At 41.4% G+C, this 12104-nt stretch overlaps 4 protein-coding genes across 4 annotated transcripts; all 4 read right to left on the bottom strand.

Moving 5' to 3' along the window:
- Positions 1–1622: 1622 nt before the first annotated feature.
- LOC118282561 (gamma-crystallin M2) lies at positions 1623–2414 on the bottom strand. The gene is made up of 2 exons (XM_035603752.2): positions 2066–2414; positions 1623–1919 (listed from the first exon to the last, which is right to left on the bottom strand). The coding sequence occupies exons 1-2, from the start codon at positions 2324–2326 to the stop codon at positions 1647–1649; spliced, it is 534 nt and encodes a 177-aa protein (XP_035459645.1). The 5' UTR covers positions 2327–2414; the 3' UTR covers positions 1623–1646.
- A 1930-nt stretch (positions 2415–4344) lies between these two features.
- LOC118283148 (gamma-crystallin M2) lies at positions 4345–5434 on the bottom strand. The gene is made up of 3 exons (XM_035604865.1): positions 5299–5434; positions 4891–5133; positions 4345–4704 (listed from the first exon to the last, which is right to left on the bottom strand). The coding sequence occupies exons 1-3, from the start codon at positions 5305–5307 to the stop codon at positions 4429–4431; spliced, it is 528 nt and encodes a 175-aa protein (XP_035460758.1). The 5' UTR covers positions 5308–5434; the 3' UTR covers positions 4345–4428.
- A 626-nt stretch (positions 5435–6060) lies between these two features.
- LOC118283149 (gamma-crystallin M2) lies at positions 6061–8113 on the bottom strand. The gene is made up of 3 exons (XM_035604866.2): positions 8026–8113; positions 7488–7730; positions 6061–6343 (listed from the first exon to the last, which is right to left on the bottom strand). Exons 1-3 carry the CDS (start codon positions 8032–8034, stop codon positions 6071–6073), a joined length of 525 nt encoding a protein of 174 aa, XP_035460759.1. The 5' UTR covers positions 8035–8113; the 3' UTR covers positions 6061–6070.
- A 1078-nt stretch (positions 8114–9191) lies between these two features.
- On the bottom strand, positions 9192–11698 carry LOC118282562 (gamma-crystallin-1-like). Its single transcript, XM_035603754.2, has 3 exons — positions 11444–11698; positions 11120–11362; positions 9192–9542 (listed from the first exon to the last, which is right to left on the bottom strand). Exons 1-3 carry the CDS (start codon positions 11450–11452, stop codon positions 9270–9272), a joined length of 525 nt encoding a protein of 174 aa, XP_035459647.1. The 5' UTR covers positions 11453–11698; the 3' UTR covers positions 9192–9269.
- Between the last annotated feature and the right edge of the window lie 406 nt (positions 11699–12104).

The following is a 12104-nucleotide window of genomic DNA, read 5'->3' as shown; positions in this document are numbered from 1 at the left end:
AAACATCAGCAATTCCAAATAAAAAGTTTATACACTTTGCTAAAAAGAAAAACTAGTTCAATTGTTAAAAACAGAAATGCATCGTTTGTGAGATGAAAAGTGAGAATAAATACACCATGATTTTTATTTGTCACTGAAGCTTCTTTTCAACTGAAGGGACTAAAAATGATGATGAGACTGTAACACTCAAATTAGATCATTAAACAAACATAAACGTCATATATCCAATACATTTTCACATGAATTTCCTTCATTTGGGTTCAGGTTTGATTGGCGATTATCTTCCTGTCGGTACATAGTTTGGTCGCAGGAACATTTGTGCTCATCTGCATCATAAACACAACCGGCGAACATTCACTCGTTCGTCATTCCACTTTCTCAGACAAACCTCTGAACAAACACACAGACAGGAATGCCGATGGGAAAGCCACACAAAGCGGTTGTGCTAACTGGGGCCAAAGCTAGCGTCCAACTTCCTCACTCACTTTCTCCCGAGCCCTCTCCTTCTTTGCCCGATCACGATACAAAGACCAACTCGAGTCTAAAAGATCACATCTCAATGCTAATTGGCTTTCACAGCCACACGTCACACCAATATTTTGCTCTAGTTGAAATGAAACAAATGACATGAGTTGTGTACCATTTGCGTCACCTGGCGTGAATGATGCCAGGCGTCTTTCAAGTCTAAAAGAGGGTTCATAATTCAAATGCATTGTTCTTATTCATTAAATATAACTACTATTTCTATAGTATTAAAAAAAGATAAAATTATCAATGGCATTAAATTCATCAAAGAGCATCACAATGACTATATTTTTGGAAGTACTCTTGATTCTGTGCTTCTGTGCCAAGATTTGGTCAACTTCTAATTTTTAATACAGTAACACAAGTTAAAAGCACGAGAACAAAAGAAATGCTGTAATTTAGAGAGATTTATGAAGTGATAATTATGTAATTATGTTTTTTAATTTCCAGTGAAATGTGGGAGGCAGCTACAGCAAAATGTGGCAGTAAAATTTACAGAACCAAGAAAAAAGAAAATTTTTACAATCTTAAAATAAATAGATTAATTGTTAAAAAAAACAAATGAATTAAGTTTATTCAACTAAAAGTTAATAAGTCAGGACAATTGATAACCTTTAATTTGAATAAGCTTAATTTGTTTTCGTTACCAATTTAAGTAATTGTTTTCAAGTTGGTAAACAATTTTCTTTTGTCAGTATAGTATATAAGTATATGATAAGAATACTTTGTTTCTATATAATGATTTATGATTTACATTGTATAGAGTACAGCAGTGAACCTAAGTGAGTGAGAGCAAGTGTCACAAAGGAGAAGATATTGATTAATACGTGTTAGTTGATGGATAGTTTATTAATATTTATATTAATTTGTGCTTTTTACCTTCTTGTTCACAGTTATTACAGAGTGAGAACAACGTATGAAAACCACACAGTTAAAGTGTCACCTTTTTTTAAGGCTAATTCGACCAAACTCAAGGCCACAACTACAACTTCACACTTATTGATGCCTTTCAATGCCAGTTTGTGACAAACCAATGAGAACACTTTCACGAAGAAGGTTAAAAATTCAACATCTTTAATAAACAAAGTGTTCCATATTTACAGCAAGGTGTCGCTTGATGGCTAAAATTCGGTGACCCTCCTGAAGGAGCCGACGATGGCGCAGGTGGCGCACCAGTCGCGGTACCTCCGGTACTCCCCAGGTCTGAGGAAGTACTGTCTGCCCCTGTAGTTGGGGTATTCGTAGAAGATCCAGTAGCCATTCATAAGATTACAGGAGTAGACGTGGCGGTGGTGGAAACGGTCAGACACACAGGGACAGTCATCCATGAACTCCATCATGTGACCGCTGAAGTCGGGCTTCTCGTAGATGCGCAATCTGTAGGAGCCGCGATACTGCAGGACCACGGGAAAAATACTTTAGAGCTCATGACAAACTTAACAATGGACACAACAATATGTTCAAATGGCAAAAATCCTTAGGATAAGTTTAGTCATCTACAGTAATCTTCCGTTGTCTTTACAAACTATAACTGGCTCACCAGTGGAATCATCCGGCACGAGCGGATACAGCTGCTGAAGCCCATCCACCTCTGGTAGTCAGGATACTCTCCCTTCCGCATGAAGTACTGGTGGCCCATGAAGTTGGGTCGCTCGTAGATCATGAAGCAGCCGCTCTCCACCCGGATTGAGTTGCACCGGCTGAAGTACGAGTGAAGGTCCGTGCAGTCGTTGCCGCACTCATAGCTCCGACCCTGGAAGTTCTTGTCCTCGTAAAAGATGATCTGGGGGCAAAGTGTCATGAGCTGCAGGTGAAATGTGCCCAGTTACATCAGAGGAAGGTCTCAGCTGGGTGTTCGGACATGAAATATCCTGACAAGCTTCGTTGCGACTTACATTTAATCGTTGCAGAGAGGAAAATCAGTACCTACCTTGCCCATGGTCTCCGTTGGAGAGATTCCCCATGTTTTCAGGGCTTTTTATACCACCTCTTCACAAACAAAGCATTGTTATTCAAATTCTCTCGTAGTTATAATTGAAGGCTACTGGCACATGTTTACCTTTTTGTTGGAGCACAACATTGAGTCAGAAATATGGATTTGTATTTGAAAAAAAAGGGGGGGATAAATAATTAAATGGTTTGGTGTTTTGACGTGCCTGGACAAAGGAAAAGACTAGTATGGTATCCACACATCCAGTGGACAAAGGCTGCAGAACAATATGGAAGAGCCCTTTTGCATTAAAAATGTTGCATAACATCGCAGGAAGCCATTCCCTGTCGCTACATGAGCGACCCCACTGTATGCAAATAAGTGAGCGTAAACTGTAGTGTTGCTCTTTGTGTCTCACTGGACTTTGATTTACTTTTTTACAGTGTTACGATGTACTGTAAGTTACCCGTATGTTTACAGGAGGTTTAGGGTTATTTAATTTACCTACTCTTAACCCTTAGCTTCAGGTGCGCTACAGCGTTCAAGTGTCGGACAGTTTTGACTTCAGGTCCCTTGACGTATTGCAGCCATATTCGACTCTCTCAAGAATTCCCCTTTAAAAACAAACTACAGAATTAGCGTATTGTCCCAATATTGGCTCCAGATACACAACATAATGACATTTATTTTATGAAGTTGATAACTTATTTTTATATTTTTATATTTTATTGTATAACTTGTCTTTTCAATTACATTTTTTTCTTAATATACACCTATGCTTTATTATATTTTCCATTATGTCACAGTAAATGTTTGGTGGTATGGTGCCGTACAGATGAAAAAAATTGAATATATAATATTTATACATATATATAAAATATACATCTCAGTTGGAGGATTTCTGATATTATTAAAATGATAATGACCATCTCTACTTTATGTAACATATAATCATTATTTAATTATGTAGTTTTAGTTATGGAGGTCTTAAAATGTAACTACACATTTGTTTTATAATTTAAATGACATTGTAATTAATGTTTAATATCATTAAGTAACAAAATTGATTGAAGAAATATTGTTGATTGTGAACAATACTTGAAGGACAATCTACAAACACATGAAACTTTTACCTCTGCTGTGTAGAAAGAATCCTATTTTCATATATGTTTGTCTTTAATTTTTATACTAAATATCAGGAAAACCATGAAAAGAATGTGCACAATGCTCATATTTTATAGCTATATTTTAGATATGTTAAGGTTAACGGTGGCAGCTACATGTCATACAATATGACATTAATCATCTTAAATCAAATTATTTTTATTTATTCTTTTTTAACTGTTTATACACTGTTGTTTATTGCCTCTCCTGTATCCTGCTTCACCAGATCCATCCCGATCGTTTACTGTGTACTTCATACTCTGTTATTTTTTTGTTGGGTCTGTCCAGAATCACAGAATTGAGCTAAACTTTTTAATTTCAGTTTCCTTTCTCGCACTCTCCAGTCTGCGCTGCAACTTTCTATATTGTATATTGTGGTTAATGTTAATCATTCGGATAAATTCTGCCGCCACAGTAACCAGCTAATAGTGCAGTGGTGCAAACTGGGAGACCGCAACTCTGGCATTGTTCGGTACAGTAAGTCTTCGCATGGAGGAGATTAAACTGTGCAGGACAAGATCAACAGAAGCTACGCAAGACAGCTGCCAGACGGGAGATATTTTCTGTGTTGTGACTGAAAGAGGAGAGAAATGTATCCGCACTCATAAATTTCAGGTGTATTTTACCAAAATTAGAATTTAAGTAGGTATCGATTTTAGTGACCTGAGCTGCAGTTGAGAGGCGACAAACCACAAGTGGCAAAAACACAGAATATAACGCTCACATTTCATGAAGCAACTAAAGTTTATTGGGGGGAAAACAGAACAGTTCAACTCGGGGCAAAGATGCATTTAAAACGAAGCTTGACTTCAGTTGGAGTCGGTGATTCTCCTGAGGGAGCCGACTCTCGGGCTGACGCCTCCCCAGTCGCTGAATCTCCTGTACTCCCCGGGCCTCAGGTAGTACACGCGGCCCTTGTAGTTGGGCTGGTCGTACAGCAGCCAGTGGCCGTCCATCACGTTGCAGGAGTTGAAGTCGGACATGCTGAGCTGGTCCTGGACGTTGGGGCAGTCGTCCACCAGCTCGTGCATCTGGCCGGACATGTCGGAGCGCTCGTAAAGCCTCACCCTGTAGGATCCTCGGTGCTGGCACAAGACAGAAAACTCTTCTGTGACTATCTCTGTATCATTTATTGTCAAGAAATCATTTAGATCTTTTGAAGATACTTTAACACTTGATTTACAAAGAACAAGCTTTCAACATTGTAAACATTCAACATAAAACAAACTTGAGACAAAACCTACTGTTAGGCCCAGGTCCTTATGACTTACCTGGGGGATCATACGGCAAGATCTGACACAGTCGTTGATGCCAATGGTACGCTGGTTGTCAGAGTACTCCCCTCTCCTCAGGTAGTACTGGTTGCCCATGTAGTTGGGCCGCTCGTAGACCATGAAGCAGCCGCTCTCCACCTTGATGGAGTTGCATCTGTTGAAGTAGGAGTGGAGGTCGGCACAGTCGCTGCTGCACTCATGAGAGCGCCCCTGAAAGTTCCGGTCTTCGTAAAATATGATCTGCGAAAGCAATCGTGGCACACAAACACAGAAGGATAGTTCCCATTTTCAATACAGTGCTGTAAAAGTCTGGTCAAGCAGTGACACAAAATCTTTGAAAATAATTCAGTAAAATACAGCCGAGTAGAAAGTCTGGGTAAAGTCAAAAGATTTCATTTTCTTTACCTTCCCCATGGTTGTGTTGAGTTCCGACTGAACTACCGGTCAATGCTGTCCCCGAGCCGAGCCACTGTGCTTTATAAAAAAAAGAAAGCGACGGCAGCTGTGTGATTGCACAGCATAAAGTATTGTCATTCAAATATATCCCGCACAGCGATGATGAATCAGGGGCGTGCGAGTGGGAAAAATCTGTTCATGTATAGATGACTCTTCACAATCACCTCCCGAAAATGCCACAGGACAATGGACAGATAGAGCGCTGCACTGCGCAGCATCAGCAAGAATAATTTGATATCTAACAAATGCCAACACATGATCATCTGTACAATCTATCGGCATATTTAGTATGAGTATTGTTTTTGCAAATCTAGAATGGACAAGATGTTGAATTTTTACTTCAAATGAACATCAGATATAACAGATCAGATATAATCTTATATATTCCTTCAATCTGAATGGTTACAGCCTCCACAACAACTGACAGGAAGACTCCATTTTGCAATTTCTTTATTATGATGGTGGGTCTCATCAAGAACTGGTCCAAAAATGTTCTGTTGTTGTTGCTCTTGATGTCCCTTTTTTGAGTCCATCCCAATATCAACCACTCATATTCCAGAAAGCCAATATCAAAGGACACTTCAGGTTTTTATCCTAATCCTTGAAGTAAAATGACCAAATATTACCAAAACCTTTATTCATCTCTGAGCCTCAGGTACAGTATACTTCACATAATCTTGTAAGATGCTATCTGAGCAGCTCTAGGATCCTCCAAAAGGGATCAATAGTCCATGATCCGCCTGATGGAGCCGACCCTGGCGCTCCTGCCGCCCCACTCACTGAACCTCTTGTAATTCCCGGGCCTTATCAGGTACATCCGGCCCCGGTAGTGTGGGTGCTCGTAGAAGAGCCAGTTGCCATCGGTCACGTTGCAGGAAAAGATGTTGTTGACGTGGAAGCGGTCAATGACGCTGGGGCAGTCCTCCACCAGGTCCATCATCTGGCCCCCGAACTCGATTCGCTCATACAGGCGCATGTTGAACGAGCCAGGCTCCTGGTTTGGAATGGGAGAGAGGAATCAATCAATCAATCAATTCATCAATCACTCAGACTTTATTTGTATTGCACCTTTTTTTAACTAGATAAAACACATTGACAAGAAAATACAACGAGGGGGAAGAGAACATTTTAGATCATAACAACAAGTGAGCTCTCTATCCATCTATCTGTCATCAACTGCTAGTCAGCAAATCTTAGCATGCTAATACGCTAAATTACAAACATGTTAAATCTTGTACCTGCTTAGCATCAGTATTTTAGCATCATCATTGTGACCATTTTAGCATGATGCTGATTATAGCTTTTTTAAATGCTAATTGGTGTTAGCATTTAAATTAAATGGTGCATTCACACAAAATGCAACTTGAACTACGCAAAGATGCAAAATATGAACCAATTTGCTTCATTCGTTCAAGCTGAAATATTTGAATTAAAGCAAAATAGTTGCGTGAAGCCTTGTCTCGAATTTCCAATTAGCGTTACGCTGCTGTCATCCGACGTGCTGATGTTGTATCAGAAATGGTGGATGACAGTATTGTCGCTGTGTGGACGCCCTGAGCTTTTTGACATGAGTCGCTATGTGTATCGACACTAGCTTTAGCTCCAGCTAGCACAACCGCTGCATGTGGTTTTCCCATCGGCATTCCTGTCTGCCTTTTTCACATTCAGAGGAGGTTTGTTGGACAAGGTGGAAGGAAGAACGGACGAATATTCCCGGGTTGTGCTTATTGTTGTAAGTAACGCAACGCAGAAATTCACTTCACTTTTGATGTGAACTAACCCTATTAGTGGGCTACAGTGAGCACGTTTGTCAATTTTGTATTTTTTTTAGACTTAAAAAACAAATCACAAATTTCTGCACAATTTCACTCTTCAAATTTTAACAATTTTCATGCCAAAAATAACAAAAGCATCCAACGGAAACACAGAGTTTGCTCTTTAAAGTGAAATGACAACATAATGGTTGTAAGAAAAAAAATGATAATCATAAGAATCATCGCTGTAGTTGGAAAATCTACATCACATCAACGTTAGCAATGATATGACATTTAATATTCACCAAAAGGGCAACTTTATCTCATTACATGACCAAACTAAAGAAAACGTGTCCTTGGCTTTGCCTAGAAACAGTCGCTCACCAAGTGGATGAGGCGACAGGAGCAGACGGAGTCGCTGTCCCCCGTCCACTGACGGAAGTCGGGATACTCCCCTCGCCTCAGGTAGTACTGGTTGCCAGAGTAGTTGGGTTTCTCATAGATCATGAAGCAGCCGTTCTCAACCCTGACGGAGTTGCAGCTTCTGAGGAGGAACATCAGGTCGGCGCAGTCATCGCTGCACTCAAAATGGCGCCCGCAGAAGTCCTTGCCCTCGTAGAAGATTATCTACACGTTGGAAATCATAATGGTTCCGTTTAGAAATTCATCTAATGAATAAATTGGCATCTAAAGATACAATCTCTGGGCACATTTGGCTATAATGAATTGTTGTACGGTTCAACTGAAAAGCACTTTGAATCTTCATCATGCTCCAAACTTGTCCCATGAAATTTACATTTTCTGTTATTTTAATATAAAGAAATAACCATTAATGTAAAGTAAAAACCCGGAGGCCTGTTAGCACTTTGTTCACGTCACAATGAGCATTTCCCCCCTCGCATATCAACAACATGGTGTTTACCTTCCCCATGTTGGCCGGCGAGCCTGCCCCGTGTGATCCGTCCAGCTCTTTGAAGACTCCCACCTGTCACATATATAGTGAATGTGAAATGCCGACACTGCAAGTGTCATTCATATTGTAATACCCGGGAATCTTTGGCGTGGTTGTGAACACTGCGTTTGTGCAGGTGAGAGCCGGCAGGATGTGTGGGCTTGTTCTTGTGCTGTGGCCGGAGGATTCTGTTTGTCGTCACTGTGTGGCTGGTGTTTTCTATATTACCTCTACAATTACAGCATATATGGTCTTTTATTTCCTGGTTCATCAAAGCTGCACCACGTGGATAGTTTCTGGCACCGGTGGAGTTGCTGGTATGGATATACATAATTCACCTCTTCTTTCAGCTCCGGAACTAAACAATTAGCAAAGTTCTTATTGTCACTTTTCTAGTCTGAAATGTTTTTGTGTGTCTTGTAAAATGTCATATTGTTATTCCAAGATAATGTGTTTTTTAATAGCACGGAAACTATCTATGCTTTTAAAGATTTTATATCATTAAACACAAAAATTTGTTTTACAGTGTAGTTCAGTTGGGTTGGGGGTACTTGTGCTATTTTTATGTTAGTTTGACCTTATGTTACTAAGAATTTTTAACTCTCTACCACTGCCCTCTGGTGGAGATCTAGGTTTTTGTCCAGATAAATACACATTGAAGTATTTACACACTGATAAAAAATAAAACAAAATTAAAAAAAATTATGTTTAAAGCTCTCTAAGTGAAGTTTCCGTGTATTCATATGTATATGTTTATTATCTTTTCTTTGTTAAATAAAATCATAAGGTGCCCATTTTTCTGTGCACTTTAAACTTCAGCTTTTTTGGGCAGTTAAAGATCATGTGATATGATCAAAAGCATCAGAACTGCAACTAAATGACTAAACCTCTTCAATTTAAACATATCTTACTCTTTGAACTGTACATGTGTCAATGAAAATGAGATGTGGACAAGCAGGGAGACTTGTCTTCAGCTCTACAATAGATAACGCTTGAGTCTCATTGCGGTAAGTATCAGCGCTTGGAGTATTTTATTCAATCCGCTGATGAGAGTCAGGATGTCAGGCCAAGACGCCGTCACATCCTCCCGGGAAAACATGCCCTCCAAGCGCAGAGAGCAAGCAAACTCAAAACACTTGAGCACTGACGCCATTTTATTCAGCGTGTGAAACAAGGCAAAGAGCAGACATTTCACAAGGACCGTTCTTCCGTCTTTAGAGTTCCGTGAGGCGCCTGATGGAGCTGATCCTGGAGTTGTTGCCGCTCCACTCGCCGAAGCTCCTGTACTGGCCGGGCCTCAGGTAGTAGTGACGCCCCCTGTACTGGGGCTGCTCGTACAGCAGCCAGTGGCCGTCCATCACGTTGCAGGAGTTGAAGTTGGACAGTCGGAAGCGGTCCATGAGGTTGGGACAGTCGTCCGTCAGCTCCATCATCTCGCCGTTCATGTCGAAATGCTCGTACAGCCTCATCCTGAAGCTGCCGTGGTGCTGAGGAGGGCAGGAAGGTCAAAGTGTCACATCCCATTCAGAACTACCCTAACGTCATAGGGTGTATGCTATGCCTCTAAGAGAGAACTTGACATTCAGCAAAACAGCTTATTTGTCAAGAGTTCGATGAGACGATCGAATGTGAAGGTACTGGAGTAGCTAGGTAGCTTAGCTTAGCATAAGAGACTGGCAAGAGGGCAAAACATGTTTCCTGGCTCTTTCCAAAGAATGAGAACTGGTCGCAACCTCCAAATACTTGGGAACAAAAACTCTCATAAACAAGTAAGTGACGTTTTTACACTTAATAGTTTTTGAGTGTAACATGTTATTTTGTGAGCTTGTGCTGGTACACAGGTTTTATTACATTTGGAGAAACAGGCTAGCTGATTTTATAAGGGAAACAGGTCGGACCAGGAACTCAAAGTGCCTTATATACTTTAAGTAACACATATATGTAATTCATAAGAATCATGTGTACTCTTAATGAATAGTTTATAACACATTGTCATGTAGTGCAGATTTAATTCCTCTTGTGGACACATGAGTGGAGGCTGCTGTATGAACACATAATGAATGACAATGCAGTCAAATATAGCTCAGCGAGATTACATGATTATATGTCACGAATCACATTTTAAATGTTTTTATGCAAAATGTAGTTTGATTCTGGTTTGTTAACGATCATATTCAGTTGTTTTACCTTGATGACCAGAACTTTCAATGACATGTAATGATTCTGATTCTGTCATTATTTGAGCTATAAAAGCTATAAGTATAAGTACGTTATCTGACAGAAGGCCTAAGTATAAGTACGTTATCTGACAGAAGGCCTAAGTATAAGTACGTTATCAGACAGAAGGCCTAAGTATAAGTACGTCATCTGACAGAAGGCCTAAGTATAAGTACGTTATCTGACAGAAGGCCTAAGTATAAGTACGTTATCTGACAGAAGGCCTAAGTATAAGTACTTCATCTGACAGAAGGCCTAAGTATAAGTACGTTATCTGACAGAAGGCCTAAGTATAAGTACGTTATCAGACAGAAGGCCTAAGTATAAGTACGTCATCTGACAGAAGGCCTAAGTATAAGTACTTCATCTGACAGAAGGCCTAAGTATAAGTACTTCATCTGACAGAAGGCCTAAGTATAAGTACTTCATCTGACAGAAGGCCTAAGTATAAGTACTTCATCTGACAGAAGGCCTAAGTATAAGTACTTCATCTGACAGAAGGCCTAAGTATAAGTACTTCATCTGACAGAAGGCCTAAGTATAAGTACTTCATCTGACAGAAGGCCTAAGTATAAGTACTTCATCTGACAGAAGGCCTAAGTATAAGTACTTCATCTGACAGAAGGCCTAAGTATAAGTACTTCATCTGACAGAAGGCCTAAGTATAAGTACTTCATCTGACAGAAGGCCTAAGTATAAGTACGTTATCTGACAGAAGGCCTAAGTATAAGTACGTTATCTGACAGAAGGCCTAAGTATAAGTACGTTATCTGACAGAAGGCCTAAGTATAAGTACTTCATCTGACAGAAGGCCTAAGTATAAGTACGTTATCTGACAAGTCCTTACCGCGGGGATCACGCGACAGGACCTGACGCAGTCGTTCATGCCGGTCGAGCCCAGGTAGTCCGAGTACTCGCCCCTCCTCACGAAGAACTGGTTTCCCGCGTAGCCGGCCCGGTCGTAGATCATGAACATGCCGCTCTCCACCCGGATGGAGCGGCAGCGCTGGAACATGGAGTGCAGGTCGGCGTAGTCGCTCATGCACTCGTAGTGAGGGCCTCCGAAGTTCCTCTCCTCGTAGAAGATGATCTGAGGGAGCGAGAAGAAGGAAACCTGTGACACTCGGCTCAAATAAATAAGTAACCTGACCTGTTGGATGTTGTCACAAACCTTCCCCATGATGCCTTTTGGTGCAGATGCTGGTCAATGTGTTTGTCCACTAAACGCAGGCTCCATCTTTATATACCGGACCTTCGGCCTGTGTGTTGTTATTCAAATGAGGCCTGGTGTCAGCAGAGACTCTACAGGAGACTTCCTTCCTTCTGCTGTTTGTCACGTCGCTCTGTCAGAGTCAGTGTTCAGCTTCCAGCAAGAGCCACAGGACACAGGTCACAGGACACAGGGACCAGGACACAGGACACAGGACACAGGTCACAGGACACAGGGACCAGGACACAGGACACAGGACACAGGACACAGGGACCAGGACACAGGACACAGGACATAGGGACCAGGACACAGGACACAGGACATAGGGACCAGGACACAGGACATAGGGACCAGGACACAGGTCACAGGGACCAGGACACAGGGACCAGGACACAGGACACAGGACATAGGACACAGGTCACAGGACACAGGACACAGGGACCAGGACACAGGACACAGGTCACAGGACACAGGACATAGGGACCAGGACACAGGTCACAGGACCAGGACACAGGTCACAGGACACAGGACATAGGGACCAGGTCACAGGACCAGGACACAGGACCAGGTCACAGGACATAGGGACCAGGTCACAGGACCAGGTCACAGGACCAGGACACAG

Source organism: Scophthalmus maximus, chromosome 14 (assembly GCF_022379125.1).
Source record: "Scophthalmus maximus strain ysfricsl-2021 chromosome 14, ASM2237912v1, whole genome shotgun sequence".
Lineage (NCBI taxonomy): Eukaryota > Metazoa > Chordata > Actinopteri > Pleuronectiformes > Scophthalmidae > Scophthalmus > Scophthalmus maximus.
Note: the sequence above shows the minus strand (reverse complement) of the source record. Positions and strands in the feature narration are given on the sequence as shown.